General features: G+C 38.5%; 1 protein-coding gene across 3 annotated transcripts in view; it reads left to right on the top strand.

Annotated features, from left to right (window-relative positions):
- Window positions 1–19,741, top strand: part of ZFYVE9 (zinc finger FYVE-type containing 9) — a 59,686-nt gene that overhangs the window by 23,838 nt on the left and 16,107 nt on the right. For all 3 annotated transcript variants that reach the window (XM_080603272.1, XM_080603270.1, XM_080603271.1), the window contains 7 exons: window positions 391–2,468; window positions 6,278–6,377; window positions 9,420–9,596; window positions 9,935–10,104; window positions 10,875–10,998; window positions 12,761–12,883; window positions 14,081–14,236. In XM_080603272.1, coding sequence (XP_080459398.1) covers window positions 391–2,468; window positions 6,278–6,377; window positions 9,420–9,596; window positions 9,935–10,104; window positions 10,875–10,998; window positions 12,761–12,883; window positions 14,081–14,236 — 2,928 coding nt within the window. The remainder of the gene's footprint in view (window positions 1–390; window positions 2,469–6,277; window positions 6,378–9,419; window positions 9,597–9,934; window positions 10,105–10,874; window positions 10,999–12,760; window positions 12,884–14,080; window positions 14,237–19,741) is intronic.

The raw sequence follows: 19,741 nt of genomic DNA, 5'->3' as shown, positions 1-19,741 counted from the left end.
GAGACTCAAGCAGAGAAATATTTTGTTATGTCACATAAATCATATAATGAAAGGTATCATATATGTAGCATTAAAGATTTTGCTTAGTATAGCTGCTACTTCTGTGCTGTCAAAGAGGTTGAACATTTAATAGGAATGGGAGCCTCTGTAGGCATTTCTAGCTATCTAAGGTATATTAATTGATAATTTTAAAATTGTGCAAATTGGGTAGCTCTAAAGTTCTTGTGTTCCAGAAACATTACGCAACTAGACTATTAATGGTTGATCAAGGGTTTTAGTTTTGCAAGATGTGTTTTATATTTGAGGCATTCTAATGCAACAGAGTTGATAGAACCTGTAGAGTTAATAGGACAGTAAGCTCTCTTATTCATTATGTAAACAATTTTTCAGATGCTGCTGTTTCACCTACACTGTTGGGTGCAAAGTGGAATCAGATTCTAGATCCGCCTTCTCGTCGTCTGTCATATAACCCGTCCGTGGCCAATGTGAATGAAGCTACAACTCCTAATCAATGTCAGCAGAGAATAAAGTCTTTCTCCTTGTCTCACTCAGTGACTACACCACCAGGAGGAGCGGATCACTGTGCTAACGGAAAGGATTTTAGCATTAGCCCGGAGACTCCAGTCATGTGGATTGATGATCAAGCAGCAGCAGATGATCATTTAATTAAAAGAAATAATAATCGGGATGATCAGTGTAACGCTGTGGAAACAGGAGAAAAGAAATGTGGAACTATAGCTTGCTTGCCAGAAGAGAAAAATGTGCTAGTGGTGGCAGTCATGCATAACTGTGACAGAAGAACACTACAAAGTGGCGATTTGATGGATTGTAAAAATTACAACAGTCAGTCCCTAATGGATACTATTAGCTTTACACTGGATAATGAAAACCGACAAAGTGATCAGTTTAGTGTTACTGTAAATGGATCCATGGAAAAAGATACAGATACAGAAAAGCAAGTAAATAGGCTGTGTGCTGAAGATGACTCTATAAGTCATTTGATTAATGCTTCTTCTGAAACCCTGACTGTTGCGTGCCCCTCCTCTCGATTAAAGGATGATTTTAATATGAGTAAAGATTCACTGCTTTCAGAAGCTACAGCTGCAGGGATTAATGCAGTGACTCTTTTACAGAGACCTGTTGATGGTACTGTTAAAATGCAAGAAAATTGTGTATCAGTTGAAAGTTTTACTAGTAAAGCCATTCCTCAGAGAACGGATCTAGAAGCTAAAAACTCTTCTGGTTCAAGTAATGGAAGCTTAGAAGAAGAAACAACCCAACAAATACATTCTAGGCTATCAGGGCTTGTGGAAACTTGTCAACCTAATGTGGCTGGAAGCGGCAACTACAAGGAGCGTGTAGCAGAACATTTTGCCTCTGAGGATGTTGGTGCCATTGAAAACGAAGTCATTGAATGTGATAAAAATCTCAGCACAACTGAATCGCTCAGCATGGCAGAGTGTTGCCCTGAATCTCAGGAGATGACTAATTGGGAACTGACTAGATTGAATGAGATGAATAATAAGCAAACTCTGGGAGAGAATGAAAGACTTTTGCAGACAAAACAGCCTGATGAGGCATGTAGTAATAGTAAAGACGGTGGGGATGGGAAGATGGAGGCAGGCGTAGACTTAAAAGGGACTGGTGTAGATGAGCTTGAAGGGTCCAGTCTCTCTGATACGATGAGTACATCAGCAGCAAGCTCTCTGTCTAATGGTTGTGATTCCTATGGAATACAGAACCCAGTTGTTGCTCATGTTCCAAAGACTTTACCCTCCAAGGAAGACTCAGTCACAGAGGAGAAGGAGATAGAGGAGAGCAAGTCAGAATGTTATGCTAACGTTTATGAACAGAGGGGAAATGAGACCACAGAAGGGAGTGGTCTTATTTTAAACAACACTGGTGACCACGTAAAGAAAAATTATTTACATAACCTCTGTAGTCAGGTGCCATCCATGCAAGGGCAAACTTCACCAAAACCAGTGACTAATCTGCAGTCTATCAGTGTTCCTTTTGGTGGTGCAAGACCCAAACAACCTACAAATCTTAAATTGCAAATTCCAAAGCCATTATCGGACCACTTACAAAATGATCTTGTTCCCCCAAACTGTGGAGGTAATAGTAAAAACAAAAATGTGTTTGGTAAGACGCAATTAGGGGATACCTTGACAGCAGATGTGTTTCCTGGTGAAACATCACTGAATGCCTCTGTAACTGATACTAACGGGGAACATTTAGAAGAATACGAATCTGGAGTCTCTAGTAGTTCGTGCCTTGCAGTAGCCCCAGATAGTCCAGATAATGATCTCAGAGCTGGTCAGTTTGGAGCTCCAGCCAGAAAGCCTTTTACTACTTTGGGTGAGGTGGCTCCAGTTTGGGTTCCAGATTCTCAAGCACCAAACTGCATGAAATGCGAGGCCAGATTTACATTCACGAAAAGAAGGCATCATTGCAGAGCTTGTGGGAAGGTGAGTTCGTAATCTGTGAGTAAGCTCAAAGCATATCGTTGTTTATCATGCAGCATGAAATCAAAATAGGACTTCGTAAGCCACTGACTGTAGTTAACTGTGACATCTCTTCCTGAAAAAGCTGTTTAATTCGTGAAGGAAAAAAAGAAATTTCTAAGCTTTAATCTATTTAGGGTTCTAATATAGAATAACTATTTGTTATTCATAGCTGTGAGAATGATTATGCTGTATGAGCAGTGTATTAGTTGATTGCAATCATCAACATGCATTGGATTCATGTACAACTGCTGTAAAATGACTAAGTGCAGGAAACTAGTTTGCAGAAATTACTGCATCAATAATTCCACTAAAGATACAGAAACATATTGATGGGAATTGGAGGTTTGCTACTGAATTGCCGGCATTCTTGGTGATTTAGATGGCTGTCCAACCCTGTTTTTTTAAGCCTTCTTTACGATCTTTTCATGTATGTCTCATGAGAAGATGTGATGTGTAAAGAACATATCTTTTGATCCTGGGGGGTGGGGGAGGGAATGTATAGTAAATTCTCTGTGATCTGATGGATGGACACATGGTAAGAAATTCTGTAGTTAAGACAACCAAAACATAATTACTATATTGGTTTGTGTTGTGTAAGAGGATTTCATCGCTGCATCACAGTGACACCTGCACTGGTTCTACATCTTCATGTTTTGTAATTACTTGTTTCTGGGGGAATGGTGGAAGTCATAGGACTGAATATTTTTGAATGCAAGCTTTAGCATAACAGATCTAAGCTTTTAAGCTTTATTAGGAAAAAGACAAAATGTAGTAGTGGTGAATGTATCTGTTTCATTTGGGAATGAAAATAGCATTTAAAAATAGTTGAGTGGCACTTGGGAAGTCTGCCTCTGCTTTTAATTTCAGGATAATAATTGCAAAATTAATGGAAGATATGAACCTCAGGGGAATGATAGGAAGTAATACACTTAAATTTGGAATTAAGAGGCTGGAGAATGTGTGAACACATCTCTAAATTTTGCCTTATATATTTATGTATTTTCTATTGTCAGATGAAACAATTATCCTTGATAGAAAAAACAGAACATTTGTATGTTTTCTTTTTACTAACAACTGAATCTGTATTTTCCACTTAAATATATATTAAAAAAAAATCACCTAAACTCTTAACAACTAATGCTTTAACACCCCCAATCAACCTGAAAACCCTAGTAACGTAAAAACGTACTTTGACACTGCTGTGTCATTTCTTTTTGTAGCATGAGATACCGAGATAAATGACTTGGTGATTGTTAATAACAAGACTGAGTTGTCAGTTTTAGTGGATTATGTCCTTCTTCTGCATCTTCCCCTTACTTGGCGCTGGTGAGGCCGTACCTTGCATACTGTGTGTCCAGTTCTGGGCCCCCAGTACAAGAGAGACATGGACATGCTGGTAAGAGTCCGGTGTAGGGCCACCAAGATGGTGAAGGGCCTGGACCACCTGTCCTGTGAGCTGGGACTGTCCAGCCTGAAGAAGAGAAGGCTCAGGGGGGTCTTAGCAATGTCTGTGAATGCCTGAAGGGAGGGTGCAACAAGACGGAGCGAGGCTCTCTTCAGTGGTGCCCAGTGCCAGCACAAGGGGCAACGGGCACAAACTGGAACCCAAGAGGTTCTGTCTGACCATCAGGCAGCTCTTCTGTGTTGTCCAGGTGATGGAGCACTGGCACAGGCTGCTGAAATAGGTCATGGAGTCTCCTCCTTGGAGATATTCCAAAAGCTGCGGGGACGTGGGCCTGGGCCCCCTGCTGTGGGTGGACCAGATGGACCCAGAGTGTCCTTCCAACCTCAACCATTCTGTGATTACTGCTGGCAGAAAGCTGGTGCGGCCTAGGAGGGCAGGGTGTTGATTTTCTGTCATTGTGGCTCTTTCAATATTTAGGTCTTGGGGATTGTTGCACTCGGGAGCTTTGCTGAATGCACAATGTATTGTTTGATAAAGCATCCTAGATTAGCTATTAATTGGTGTAGTCAGTCATTTATTATTAAGACATTGATTTTTCCATGTTCAATACTGAACTTTCAACTGGAAGTTTCTCCGAGAGAACTGGAATGAAAAAAATGCCTCTAAACTATGCTGTGATATTGTTGTTAATATTGTCTAGAAATCTTGTGAAGTGGGTTAAGGTGTAAATGCAGAAATCAAATTTTTAAAGTACATTTGCTTTCTTTTTTTTTAATTCATGTATGTGGAAGGCTTGCTTTTTTTGGCATAAAAATGTTAGTATATGCACACTTTTATTTTGTTTCTGAAATGTTTACATTGACATAATTTGGAAATAGTAAAATTAAGTAAAATGAGATAGGGTGAGCTCTTTATACACATTCGATTTCCAGCTCTGACAGTGCAAGTTAGAGCTTATTTTGTATGTGTTTATTTAAAATGTTTGCCACTGAAAGATTGTGAAGTTGCCTGGAAGGTGGTCATAATGTGGTGTGATCTTTAACTTGATTAAAATTTAGTTAGGTTTATATGTATTTTTAAATGAGAATCTTCTGTAGTTTGTTATCTGTATTACAGAAGCACTGCTGTTGAAATGATGATGGAATAATTAAGGAAGTATTCCAAATTGTAATAACACATAGTTAACTATACATATAAAATCCAACTAAATGTAAAATCTGAAAATCTGTCTTGATATCTGGACTCATTGGTTGTGCAGCTCTTGCTGTTTCTAGATTTCCCAAATGGGATATTATCATTGTGCATGAAATGAGTATTCAACAGTATCTTCACGTCACCTGACTAACAACCCTGAGAAAATCTTGTCGTTGGTTTGTTTTGAAAAAAAACCAACAAACTATTTAAAACAACAACAAAAATTCATTAAGACACCCTGTGTTATCTGTTCTATGTGATTTTTGAGATTGCAAGTGCTGTTGTAGGAACATGTTTGTATTCAAGCATTTGTTTTGGCACACAGGTTGTGCTTATGTTCTATGATTTTGCTTGTTTGAATGAAGCCTCAATGCTGTTTCCTGCCCAGCTAGAGGCAGATCAGGTGAGAAGCACTAGTAATGCAACTGCACCTCTGCATCTAGTTGTCCCTCCAGGATTTTGAACTAGGTCCCCCTTTAGCAGCCAGTGTGCATAAAACGCAGTTTCTGATTTCTCCCTAGTGTTGTGATGCTTTAGTGTTTGTAATCAAGTAAACAGGAGGATTTTTTTTAAATAAATGAAGCAAGGTTTCCAGCAGTACTGATGCCATTCTTGTCTTGTTTTATTGAACACTTAAAGCATTTTGATATATTAATGCTCACTTGACTGAGGAATATGTGTGAAGAGATTAAATAACTAGAGTTGCTAATATAGATGAATTGCCCTGCTGCAAATAAAAATGATTTATTTGAATTCATCTGTGCCACAGTAATCTATTACATAGAGAAAACTTGTGTATTTAAACATACATGATTCCAGAAAGTATGCTCTAAGACTGGAATTAATTTCCAAATTGTTAATTATGTGAGGGATTTTAATGTGGTAGGACTTCATTAACCCATTGTCATCTATGTCAAACATATTTTAAAAAACACCACCTTAGAGTATCAAGACAACATGCATTATGTGGTGCACATACTACTACTACATCAGAATTAGTAGGAAGGGAGCCTTGGGTAGATATTAGTCCTGGAGGGTTTAATGGGAGAATATTGATAATTTGTCTCCTTATTTTGCCTGTCTAGAATTGTATAGATATTCTCTTATCTGAATTCATCAGGTCATTGCATATTTTTGAATGATGCTTAACTTTTTTCCCCTTTGGTTTCAGGTTTTTTGTGCAGCATGCTGTAGCCTGAAGTGCAAGTTGCTTTACATGGATCGAAAGGAAGCTAGAGTGTGTGTAATCTGCCATTCAGTACTAATGAATGGTAAGTGGAAAGAGAATCTGAAATGCAGAGCTTCACTGGCTTTGTGTTGGGTTGCAGTGATGATTTTTATTTTTATTTTATAATCACAATATTTTACTTATATGGATAAGTACACTAAAACAGCCCTTGAGAGATAGCTTGGAATCCCCATTGAGATTCCTCAACTAAATATGATTAAAAAAAGGCAAAAAGATTGCCATGAGTTTGGAAACCTATGGTTGTGAGTGCTATACCAGGTTTCCTGAAACTGTGATTTTGGGTATTTGTATTAATTCAGGAGCCTACTCTCTGTCTTTGATGTCTAAGTAGATAACCTGTTGAGACTCTTGTATGGGGTACTGAAGAGAAGAGTATTGTAGTTGTCCTTCTTCCAGGTTATGCACAATAGAGAAATTGGGAAAGTACTATTTACCCACAATTCATAGAATCACAGAATATCCTGAGTTGGAAGGGACCCACAAGGGTCAAGGAGTCCAACTCCTGGCTCCACAAAGGACCACCCCAAAACCAAATCATCTGTTGAGAGCATTGTCCAAACAGTTCTTGAACTCTGGCAGGCTCGGTGTCATGACTGCTTCTCTGGGAGCTTGTCCCAGACAAGCACCACTCTCTGGGTGCAGAACCTTTCCCTAGCACCCAGCCTGACCCTCCCCTGTCCCAGCTCCATGCCGTTCCCTTGGGTCCTGTCACTGTCCCCAGAGAACAGAGCTCAGCGCCTGCCCCTCCGCTCCCCTCGTGAGGGAGCTGCAGGCTGCCATGAGGCCTCCCCTCGGCCTGCTCTGCTCTGGGCTGAACAAACCAAGGCACCTCAGCCACTCCTTACACATCTTTCCCTCCAGACCCTTTACCATCTTTGTAGCCCTCCTTTGGACACTCTCTAATAGTTTTCTGTCCTTCTTATCTAATGGCACCCAAAACAGTACACAGTACTTGAGGTGAGGCTGCATTAATTTAATTCAACAGTAATATTTTTTTTCTTTTTCAAACAGATTAATCAGTCTTTGTGTAGTGGTACTTTTAACTAGTAACAATTCTTCACTGTAAGCCAACTATGTAGGGTGACAGGCAATTGCAGGTTGTAATATCTAGAAATTAAGAGCAAGTCCCAACAATGGCAGTGTTGAAAGGGTGCTAAAATACTACATTTTTGAATTGGAGAAAATAGCATATTTCAAGGTGTACAAGAACAAGGAAGTACACACCTGGCAAAAGAAAACTGGCTCCTTTTGGTGATGAGTAGGATTTGTTTTCAACTGGGGGAAGGGAGGAATCTGAAAATATTTCAGTTGAAACCAGAAGTGTTCTTGTAAAAAGGCATAATAAAATTGATCATGTTATAATGATTTCCTTTTAAAAGCCTTTCTGTCCTTTTGCCAAGATGGATACACATTAATGGTAGCAAAGAGTGACACCACTGCTTGGTTTATTGTAGGGAGAGTGCTGTCTGCATACTGAGGTGTACTTGCCTCTGGGCTACCTCTGTGTTTCTATCCCTACTGCAGTGCTTTGTGGTTGCTGGTTATGTACCCTGTAGCCTGATTGCTTCTGTCTGATCTCTCCAGATTCTTGCAGTTTCTTTCTCAGTACAGATATTTATTTTTTTTCACTCAGTGCAGCAGGTTAAGCATCTCTGCATGGGTTGGGAGTTGGGGTAGGAATGGCACTTTAAAAGTTATTTCATTTGGTTGCTCAGTACCCACTTTGTATTTTAGTGGGATGTTGAGGAAGGGTTGTGTGTTGTCTGACACTTTTCCATGGACAGGCTACGTATTTAAGAAGCTTCTAGTGCCACTTTTGCTGTATTTTAAATTGGTAGATAAGCTGTGTTGACACTTTGCTTGATCAAGAGAAGGTTTTAAAAATGTTCCTTTACCCTGCTATCAATTTTCTAATAATGGGATCCTAGGAATGTAACTTTTTTTCTGCATATTTAACACTTCCTTTTTTGGGGGACTTACGCTCTAAATGAATACGGAATTGCTGTTAAAAATACTTCAATGTAATTAATCTTTCTTCTCAAATGTCAATATCTTTTCCATTGATAGGTATTTCACTCTATTGATTTTGCATATTGATGGAAAGAAGCAGGAAGTTTTATGTTCTGTTGTGTTCTGGTTGTTTCTTTTTTTTTTTTTTTCAGTCTTGTTATCTTCATGTTGGCTTTCTGACACTTCATAGCCAAAGGAACCCAAAGATGTATGTGATTTTATTCAGGCTTTTTAGCTGCTCTGAGAATTCAGATGACATGATGTTTATGCCTGATTGGAAGAATGCATTTATTTGTAACTAACTAATGTGGTTGAAGGTACAAGCACACATTTGAATTTGCTGGTACCTTGCATAGCTACAAGCCTTCCTTACAGATGAAAAAGGAGTAGTAATGTGCAGTCTGTTTCACTAGCTCCAGGAGAGGTTTCCCTGTGATGGATGTTGTTGACAGAGGAATTTTGTGTGTTCTAGTTTGGGCAATTAAATTAAGGCTCAAGTCCTTCCTTCAGAATTAATAGGATAAGCTTTCATTTTTTATATATAGTTAGGAACATAAGTTGTTGGTCTGTAGTGATCTGCCTTGGATATAAAGAAATGCAAGGTGCTTTTTCTTATATACAAAAGATAAATCTGTTCAAGTGTCCTGTAGGTTATAAAATATTTGTAGAAGGAATGCCTGTCTGTCCATCGTCCATCTGTAATGTATGATGGAATACAATGTGATAAAGATATATCTGAGTTGAGTTCTAAATTGAATCATTGATGAAGAGGAAGCAAAGTGAGGCACAAGGAACTAAGCATCATTCAGGTCAAGTGTACTGTTATCATTTTCAGAAAATATTTGTGTATGAACTGATAGTTTCACTGCGTAGGCTTAGTGCTCTTCCTGCTTTGCGTTTTGTTGTTTAATTATGCTCTCAGCTTTTAAATTAAGAGAGATGGTCTTTGAAAGGTGTCAGAATTTAGAGTTGCTGTAGCTGAGAACTTAATGTGGTGTTTTGGACTCTTAGGTACTTTTGTCTGTTCATGTTCCTTGTTCTTTGTTTGCTTTAGCTCAAGCCTGGGAGAACATGATGAGTGCCTCAAGCCAGAGTCCTAACCCTAACAATCCCGCTGAATACTGTTCTACTATCCCTCCTTTGCAGCAGGCTCAGGCCTCAGGCGCCCTGAGCTCTCCACCTCCCACCGTCATGGTACCTGTGGGAGTTTTAAAGCACCCTGGAGCAGAAGGTAAGAGTACTTCAATTTTTTTTTCCTTTCAATTTAGCTGTAGTAAGAAGTTGATAAGAATATCTGCACTTCATCCATTCCAAGTACTCTAACTAATGCCAGTTGTGACATTCCTGCCCTCAGCAGAGACATCAGGTTTTTAAGGACAGGTAAACCATTCTCAGCAGAGGAGTGCTCGGTTTATACATGTTGCTGCCATAGGCAATGGACTAGGTGATGTCCTAAGTCCCTTCCAGTCCACATTTCATTATTTTTAATTTACAGTTTTTCTATTCTGTGTTCAAATTTTCCAGTCAATGTTGCTGTGAGATGTTAAATACTATTTTTTTTCTCTCTAGTGGCTCAACCTAGAGAACAAAGGCGTGTTTGGTTTGCTGATGGGATATTACCCAATGGAGAGGTTGCTGATGCAGCAAAATTGACAGTAGCTGGGACAACTTCTACAGGAACTTTAGCAGTATCACATGATCCAACAAAGCCCGTGACCAACAACACTTTATCAGCAGAAGTAAGGAGACATTATGCTATTCACTGCTCAAAATACCATACCTGTTTTGGTCATTAATATTATATTAGCTTCTGTGATTTCAGGAGGACTGATGTGGGAAATCTGTTGAGGCTTGTCTTAGTGTGTTGTACAGCAAGCGTCCTCACCTATTTTGACATTTGCATAGTGCTGAAACAGACAAATAATTTTGGACTGAAATGAACTATTATGAGACTGAGTGCTAAGCAATGTTTGAAGTCTGTGTGCTAGGTGGATTCCAAGTTTTTGGCTGTACAGCCTTGTGTATAAAGCACATTTGTGTAACTCAGGTTTTTAAAAAAGCAGAGTCATGGTCGGTAGGGAGTTTCAAACTGAAGATTGTCATAGCATGAAACAGAAACATACTTTGCCTGAGACTTCTCATAAAATGATTTATGCACGAAAACGCAGGTACAATCTAACGGTATGAAATACATCATACCCTGTGTGAGTGACATTGAGGCTTCACCAAGTTAAGATGTACATTTACATTCAGTAAGGAAAGGAGAATATGTGGTGCTAGAGAAAGGACATACAGTCTCTGTCTAAGCAAGCATTTTGGTAATAGTTTGCACACAGGAGTCATCATCATTATCATCTATTTTTAAAGAGCCATATTACTTGATGCTTCTGGTTCTCTGGCAGACGCAGAAGTCCTTCACCTACATTTAATAATCTAGTCAGCCAGCTCTTAAATGTTTATCATTATTGCATTTGTAATGTTGTCTTTTGTTATTGTTTGCTTCTTGTAGACTGATAATGCTTCTGTATTCTCGGGAAGTATAACTCAGGTTGGCAGTCCTGTTGGCAGTGCAATGAATCTAATTCCTGAAGATGGTCTTCCTCCAATTCTCATCTCCACTGGAGTAAAAGGAGGTAAGGGAGATAAGTTGATAGCTAGCTTTTATGCTAACCAGTTGCAATTAACCCAATAGTTACTATATTTATTTTAAAAATAAGACAATGACAATATGCTGAATATTTGAAGAAATTCACAGCAAATACTTGTGGCTAAATGTCATGACACTCATTTGCACTCTTGATCCTTATTAGCAACGAGGAAGAATCTGATGCTGCAGTGGAATTACTGTAAGAAGTAAAACACAAAGCAAAAGGAAAATTAACTTCAGTCCAGAAATATGGGCTAATTTCTTCACTAATCGGACTGTGGGGAATGTTTCATACAGAGATACATTTTAATTAGCCTTCTGAATATTCATGCTTCCCTTCTCTGAAATTCTCTTGGAATATCTGTTCTGTCTGAGGCATCCCAGAGCACTGAATGCAACAGCGCTATTGCACATCTTGGTCTGCAGTGAAGCTCGTAGTAATTGTGATACACCCTTCCAGAGTATCCAAGTGGTGGAGGATTCCGAAAAAGAAAAACTAATTATCAAAAGGTTAAAAAAAAAAAAAGTATATATTTGTTCATCAGGCAATTGCTCTCCACAGTCTAATTTGTGATGTTCTTTAATATGTTCCTGGGGTTAATTTATTTTTTCATCTTTTATATATATATATATATATATATATATATTCCTTTTAAATATTTTGCTGGTACAGTGCATTTCTAATGTTAAGCCGGAAGTAACCTTTTACTGTAGGATATTGTCAAAACCAAAATGCAAGCAGCATTTCATTTCAAAACAAATCTGTTCCATCCTGTGTTAGCTGTTCATGTGGGTGCCTGATTATTCATTCTCCTCCACAAAAAGGAGGAGTGAAACTACACTATACTTTTCAGCTTTTATATAGGTAACCTCATGTAAATCATATTTTAAGTGGATTTTGTTTCATGTGCTGTCACATACTGGATTTTCTTGATTTTTCTATGATTCTATTCTTTGCAGTGTTTTACTTCCAATATTCTATTTAAAAACATTCCAAAAACAGTTTTTAACATTAGAAAGCAAAATTAGCTTTCTTTCTAGATAATTCTAACTGGAAAGGTAATATAATTTTATCAAAACCTGTTTTTATCTATGTAACTGTTTTTTGTTAAATCTTAAATGCAGAATAGATTATAATCACATGGATGACAAATTTTAATTTAGTAGTCTTATGGATCTAATCATAGAGGGGAACTACAGACATCTTCAAATGTTCGTGCTGGAATCCATTTTACACCGCATTTAGACCTTCTATGATCTGTGAAAAACACTTTTATATGGATTTTGTTATCCTCCCTTTGTTATCTTCCCATTAGCTAATGCACTGAAAATGTTAAGTTCTGTGACATTGGGGTAGCCCATATGTTGTATTTGTAGTGCAGGACTGGTGGACCTGTGCTTTACTGTGACATAAATAGCAACTGCCAACTTATTTGGCATTTGGGATTTCAGTTGACACCATGACACATTTCTTAATTTGATTTCCATTTTCTCTTCCAGCTAATACTAAAAAAAAATCTGATTTATAAAACAAGCTGTACTTTTGTAAAGGATGTACAGGTGTTATGCATATAAATGCTATTGAAGTTTGGAAATACCAGCTTAGGAAACAATCAGATCAGCAATACTTAAAGGCTTTTTTTAAATGCCAAAAGGAAAAAGCATCAGTATCTGGGTTAACTTATTATAATATCGAGTACTATAACTAAGTTGAGGACTTTACTATGTGTTTAATTGTTCTTTTATAGACTATGCAGTAGAAGAGAGGCCTTCTCAGATCTCTGTCATGCAGCAACTGGAGGATGGTGGCCCTGACCCTCTTGTATTTGTTTTAAACGCTAATTTGCTGTCTATGGTAAAAATCGTAAATTGTAAGTTTTTGTTTGTTTGTTTTTTATTTAAATAAGGCTTGGGATATGAGGGGAAATTTTGTGTATATTACTACTAGGAACAGCAGCATTTTTATTTGGTAGTGCAGTCTAAGAAAGTGTGCATGGACTGAAAACTTTGCACTTAGCCGTATTAAGTTAAATTATATTTTTATTTCCAGTGCTTTGACATTGATACAGATAGTTTTCTTTAGAAAATATAAACTAGACTGATAAAGCCACCAATCAGTTTTGGAGACAGGTATCTCATGTCCAACTTGGTAGGGCAGAAAATTACATCACTTGTTCTTCCTTTGGTTGCTTAACTCATTTCCCTGTCATCCCATCCTGGGAAAAGTACATAAGATCCCATAGTAATATGCAAGTTCTGTGCCACTGCACATCTCTCATATCCTTTTCTGTACTGTGCAGGTGTGCATGTGTGTATCCATGTGCTGAAGGAGGGAGGAACAATGAGGAGGCATATAGATGGCCTCAGTTATATCTGCTGTGTAAAAAAAAAAAAAAAAAGAAAAAAAAAAGAAAAAAAAACATTTGAAAAATTCAAAAGGGCAGTTTTGTAGGAAAATGATTTGGTTCTGTGAAGAGTTCATCCAATAAACTAAGATGTTGTTTATAAACCTTTCAGCATCTAGTTAAATAGCAGTACATTTATATGTATGTATTTGGATGAAAGACTTTATTCTAATAGCATAGCATCCTCAATGAATGAATTTTGAAGCCTAGAGTGTGCGTCATCATTAACATCCATGTGAAGAAGAACACAGTGATTGGGCGATCTGCCTCATTAGAAAGAGATGTCACTCTGAAACTTGCTTGGCTATCAGGGTTGTGATATGCACAGCCAACAGCCTGGCCTTTTCTTAGGTTCCTTAATTCCCATTTAAGTCCTGCCCTTTAATTTGCATACAGAAACTGTTAAAAGTCTGCTCTGTGGAGTTAATCCCAAAATTTGACTGGGAGCTATAATGTTCTGGCTGTTCCCTAGCCACAAACTGGGAACTGTTGAGCTGCTTTTGGCTTGGTTGTGCTTGTTTGCCAGATTTAGAGCCTAACGTGTCAGATATAAGAACCAAATATGCTGTAAAACTGATTATTGAATTGTCTTTCTGTAGTGAAATTTAGGCATATTTTGTGAAATTCTGATTTTCTGTTCTGATACAATTTTCCTTTCTGCAGATGTGAACAGGAAGTGCTGGTGTTTCACTACAAAAGGAATGCACGCGGTGGGGCAGTCAGAGATAGTCATTCTCTTGCAGTGTTTGCCTGATGAGAAATGTTTGCCCAAGGATATCTTTAACCATTTTGTGCAACTTTATCGGGATGCCTTAGCAGGTAGGAAAGCTATCTATTAAAAGTGATTTCAAAAGGAAGACTCTCCCTGTGACAATTTTGTGTTCAGCAGCCTTTGCTTATTGTCTGCCCTGGCATTTCTGCCAGGTCTTTGCCTAAGAAATTGAATAGAGATAACACACACCTTAACATATTTCTCTACTTTGTTTAGCAGTAAGCATAGTAGAATACTTAGAAGAGCTCCTGGAACCAGTAATTGCATTGCTTCTAATAATTTGTCTGAAGATAGCTAAGTCTGGGTAGCTTTTTTCAAAGATAAGAAAGAATATTTTGAGCATCACTGTGGATAGAATGTTAAATGCCCCCAAACCAAGTAGCTTAGAAGTTTGATTCCTATAGTGTGTGTTTATTGCCACGCTATGGAGATACTATTTATATTGTAAAGTAGTACAGATTTTTATGTGTGTGTGTGTGTGCCTGGAATGAATTGTAAGGTATTGCAGAAATTGTCCCTGAATTTTGAATTTTAGTATCTGAATCACCAGATTGTATTATGTAACCTTTTGCACATCTTATATTTGAGGAGTAAATGGGCTTCCACTTTTAACTATTGTTAGACCTTAGAGTTCAAAAACTATTGCAAGTTAAGAAAAAAACAAGCGTTTGGTTCCACTGATTAGAAAATAAAACTAGTTTCCCAGAGGTTAAATTGCATTGAGTTAGGGTTATATACTGAAAATAACATTTTAAAGGGTTCTGCATGTCATTTGAAATGCCTTTGCAGTGACTGAATCCAATTCTTAACTGAAATAATGAAAAAGATCTTTGTCTCCTAAAATATCTTGATAAAACAAAGGTCATTTTGTCCAGAGAGGTTGCCAGGTTCGGAATGTACTATTATCACGTCATAATGGATTTCAAATACACGGAAAACAAATAACCTTCCAAACCTCACTTCATTTACAATGCTTTATTTTCTAATTATGGTGTTACTCAGAGGGAGATAGGTACAAAATGCTCTGTTTGTGTGTGTGCATATATATTTTTATATATGCAAACACGTGTGTACACAGATATAAATGCAGCTAGGTGTGTATATTGCAATGGTGTTCTGTATAATTACACTACAGAAATACATAATTTATAACTTCTACATAATGTATTTGGAATTCTTTTTTTTAGTGCTCTCATGATAGTAATTTGATCTCTTACAATTGCAGTTGTGCAAAGAGCTGCTTGCTATTGTATGATTTTTAATCAGAAGCCAAACTTCACTGCTTAAGGATTACACACTATAATGTTGTTTTGATAGAGTTTGCTCTGTTTTGTGTTTCAGACATGCAGTAGAAATAGATACTCTATAGCAACTCAAGGTGTGTGTAATACCAAACAGCACTGAAACTTTCATAGATCAATGCATGTCAATAAATTCCTGTAGCATTTTGTAATGCACAATCTCAATATACATCCTCCTTTCCTCCTCTTTTTTTTTTTTTCCCAAGTCATGTGTGTTTGAGAGGGAGAAGTATATATTAACGCATTTGCAGCTCTGGCAATTGCAGTGTCATTCAGCCAGAGAGACAGGATATGGTGCTGTAGGGTTTCACTTTGGTGGCTGTAATCCCTTGGAAGCTGTTAGCAGTTTGAGTGGTGTTATAGACGCATCCATGTTTCCAAGTTTGTTCATTTCAGAGGTATTGCACCTCTCTTCAAGTTTAGATGTTAGTTTAGAGTTTAGACATTTAGTGCAAATGAGAATTCCCACTAGAAATTAGGAACTATTTGAAACTGCCTCACAGTCTCATTTTTCATTATCTATTGGTTTAAATTTATTTTGCAATGAGGACACTAAAATAAATTCTGACGTTTCTTACTTATCTCCTCTAGTAAGTGTTTATTTAAAAACTGTCATAAAACAAAAAGACATATTATTTTTTATCGGAATGGAAACAAGACTTGCATACAGTGATACTGATTCTGTTTTGGAAAAGGTTTGGTTTTGCTGCTGCTTTGTTTAGAACCAGAATATATAGCGTTCCCTCCCCTTGTTTATTTCAGTAAAGTCCATATCCCTAGTGATTCCTTTTTTTCATGAGTCACACTTAGTTACTAGCTTTTCCTGCTCAATTTTGAATTCTGCATTCAAACCTGGAAGCACAAACTTGTGTGCACTCATGCCTCTCTCCAGATATTTCTGCTCTCCTCAGAGTCTATCTTGTTTCTGGAGAACGAGTCCTGTCCTCTGTGCACTCAGCCGTTTGCAGACCATGGTTCTGGCATGTGCAGGTAGCAGTAGCAGAGCCCAGGCCTCCGAGCTGCCAGCAGGAACGTTTGGTCTGGACGCTTAATGTTTGCAGTTTGCCCTTCAGATTCATCTCCAGTTTCGGTGTGGATAAGATGTCAGTCGGGTGCAAAACCGCTCTGAATCTTCATTAGTTTTCTTCTTAGGGGAAGTGCTCAACCTCAAGCTGTAGTGTAATGTTAAGACTTCCTAATTGTAAAACAACTGAGAGAGTTTGAAAGAAAAATGGCATTTTTCACTATAGATTGTATGTATGTGAGCTATAATAAATTGTAAAGTTGTTAATTAAGGCAAGTATTAACTGCTGTTGTTTCTCTTGTTCTGTTTTTCCTTTGGCACCTCCATCATCGAGCTCCCTGCTGTGTTGCCTTTCTTGTTTCGAAATTGAAAGCTAATGATTTCTGTTGTAGTTGTAGTAGTTGTACTGTTGTGGTAGTAATCCCATGATTATCCTTGTCTGTTGGCTATAAGCCTGGCAGGAGGTCTCGTGAATGGAAAAATGAGAACTTCTGTCCCTGTGAATGGGTATTTTGAAGCAGTTGGATGTGTTAATACAGAGCTGCCAGATACGCTTTAGTACATCAGCTTTGGTGGAATACAATAAATGCTACTGTTACTTTTGTAGGGAAAGCACAAGTATGGCAGCAGCTTGAAATGCTTTGTGATCTCCATGGTTCTGGGGATGTTCTACCCCAATCACAGCTTTGGGTATGTCTTACCCAGCCTGGTTTTATGTCAGCTGGTAGCTAAAACAGGTGAGAGCTATGGAGAAGTCCACATAGATATTCTGAACAGAGAACAGGTTAACTGAGTGAATAACACACCCCTGCAAGTGTGATATGGAAAGACGGATACAAAATCAAACATATAAGGGGGGAGAGTGATTGTTTGGAAGACTGACACAGTCTAGTCTGAGGAAGTTTTGGATGCTGGTAACTGCTGCTCACAATGATAGTAAGTGAAGCATCGTGTCTGTTGCTAATATGAGTAAGACAATTTCAAATCAGTTGCTGATGTGTTTCAGTACGAAGATGCTGAGTATGGTCAGAAGTTTGAATGTTGAGTTTTGTGTTGTTGTTTTTTTTTTTTTTCTGAATAATGGCATCTGCTACAGATGTGTTGTGTGATTAAGTTACATCCACAATCATGTCTCCTCTGTGTCTCTTTGTGGACATTTGTGTGGTAGGGACTGGGTTTGTGCTGGTTTTCCAAAGGCTATGCGCTCATTTGCTCTTGAAGAAAATCCATCTGGCAAGATTGATCCCAGGTGATTGATCCTTGCATTTCTTGCTGCAGGTCTAGGATGTCTGAACTTTCAGGATGTTGGCGTGGTGTTCGGTACTTGGCAGGTCTTGGTTGTTACTGGTGACAGTGGAATGAGGCCAGGCAGATGCAGCTTCCTCTCTTCCAAGCAATATATATATACTTTCCCTGAGACTGGATGCTAGTACCAGCTTTTTGACCCGAGATTAACTGAATGGCATGGAGCATATATCAGGAATTTAACTTCATCCGTTTCTGGTAAAAACACCCAAATGGCTTCATCACGTACTGAAGGCAGTAAACAAACACAGGAATATTTTTTTCTTCACCTTTCCTGGTATAAACTATTTTATTTGAGCCCAGAAGGGATTGCCAAACTGATAAGCAAATGGCATTGTTCATCAGAGGAAGACACCTAAGTGAAGAATTCAATACGCAGTATGGATCATTACTGGAGATAGTCACATCAGTGGTTACAAGCATGTTTGTTTTTTTTAAAGGACTTTGTAGAGGTGCTTAAGATTTGAGGTCAAGGATAACCTAGTATAACTGAGAAAGAGAATAAATACTGACCTCCTGCAGAGTTGCTTTAGCTGCATCATACACGTTTATGGCACTTCCAAATAATATGAATTGTCTGGTGTCAGGGGCTGGAACTTAGTATAAGGAAAGGCACCCTTCTGTTCACTCTGAGTTACTTTAGAAAGGAAGTTGTGATATTTTGTAAATGAAGTTACATAGTTCTGAGAATGATGGCTTCCTTCTGATGGTTCTTCTGACAGCTACACTTTCTCTACAGGCTTCTGAAATACAGTTCTGCGTGTCTAATGTGTAACGCTGCAGTGGGCTGGGTTTGACCTTGTCAAGTTGCTAATAGCTGCCGTTTATTTAAGGTGGCGTTATGACACGTTTAAGTACTTTGTATCCACATAAATATAAAAGTGAATGGGAATTTACTGACAAATATGAGTATTTAGTAACTTACCAGTGGGGCCTTGACTTAGAACCACCTTCAAAGACATGACAGGAAAGACTGTCAAACCCTGGACAGGTCAGAAATATTTTGTGGGAGAAACCCAGCTTTTTGACTTGCCTTTGCTGGTTGAAAAGGGTACGAGAGAGGTGCTTGGGAGAACACTCCCTTGGTTGTTCCCATGCTCTCTGCAAAGCAGGCTGTTGCATGTTCTTATAAATAATGACTTGCAGCACAACTGCATCGCCCCCATAGTTGGCCCTTTTAATAGTGGTAACGTATCAGAGCTCGTACTGCGAGCTGCTTGTGTCTGTAGGAATACCTCGTTCTGCTGTGGCTTGAGGGGGCAAGGTGCTGAACAGCTCGTTGTAGGTTCCACTCTGAGGGGATTTTTCATAGTTCTCGTAGCTGAAAAGCTTCTCGTTAAGGCAGCCCAAGCGTGTGAGTCTTGAAGTTCCATCTCCTGAAACGGAAAAAATAAGTAGTCGTCCCCTTCTGCTGCAGCACTTGGCATCAGTCACAAGTGGAAATGTCTGTTTGCTTTGTCATCCCAGTGGGCAGCACCTCGCCTCACACAAGTGGACGGAGCTCTACAGCTTCCCTCTGCCTGGCCTCTTTCACACAAAAAATAGTTCAGAAAAGGGTCCGGCATTAAATTCAGTTCAGCATTTCATGCACTTCATACATTATGATCGCGTTGTTGGAATCAAGAACCTCACCAACTAATTTTACTCTCAGGCCTGTAGCTTCTGTTTGGCTAAGAACAGATGGGAAGGGAAAAAAGGAAATATAAATGAAGAGGAGATTATTGAGGGTAGGTGGGAACTGCTAAAGCAAATGAGTGGAGTTGAGATAGAAAGGTGCCAACAGCTATTTTAGATCAAAGAAAATCTTTTTCATGAACACGAATTGAGGCATTGGGTTGCACTCACTAGCATTAGCAATGTATTCACCGAGCAGGCTGTAGTGTCACAGCACAGGCCGACAGAAATCTGTCTGCACAGGGGCA

The sequence above is a fragment of the Anser brachyrhynchus genome, assembly GCF_964034855.1.
Source record: "Anser brachyrhynchus genome assembly, chromosome: 8".
Taxonomy (NCBI): domain Eukaryota; kingdom Metazoa; phylum Chordata; class Aves; order Anseriformes; family Anatidae; genus Anser; species Anser brachyrhynchus.
Note: the sequence above shows the minus strand (reverse complement) of the source record. Positions and strands in the feature narration are given on the sequence as shown.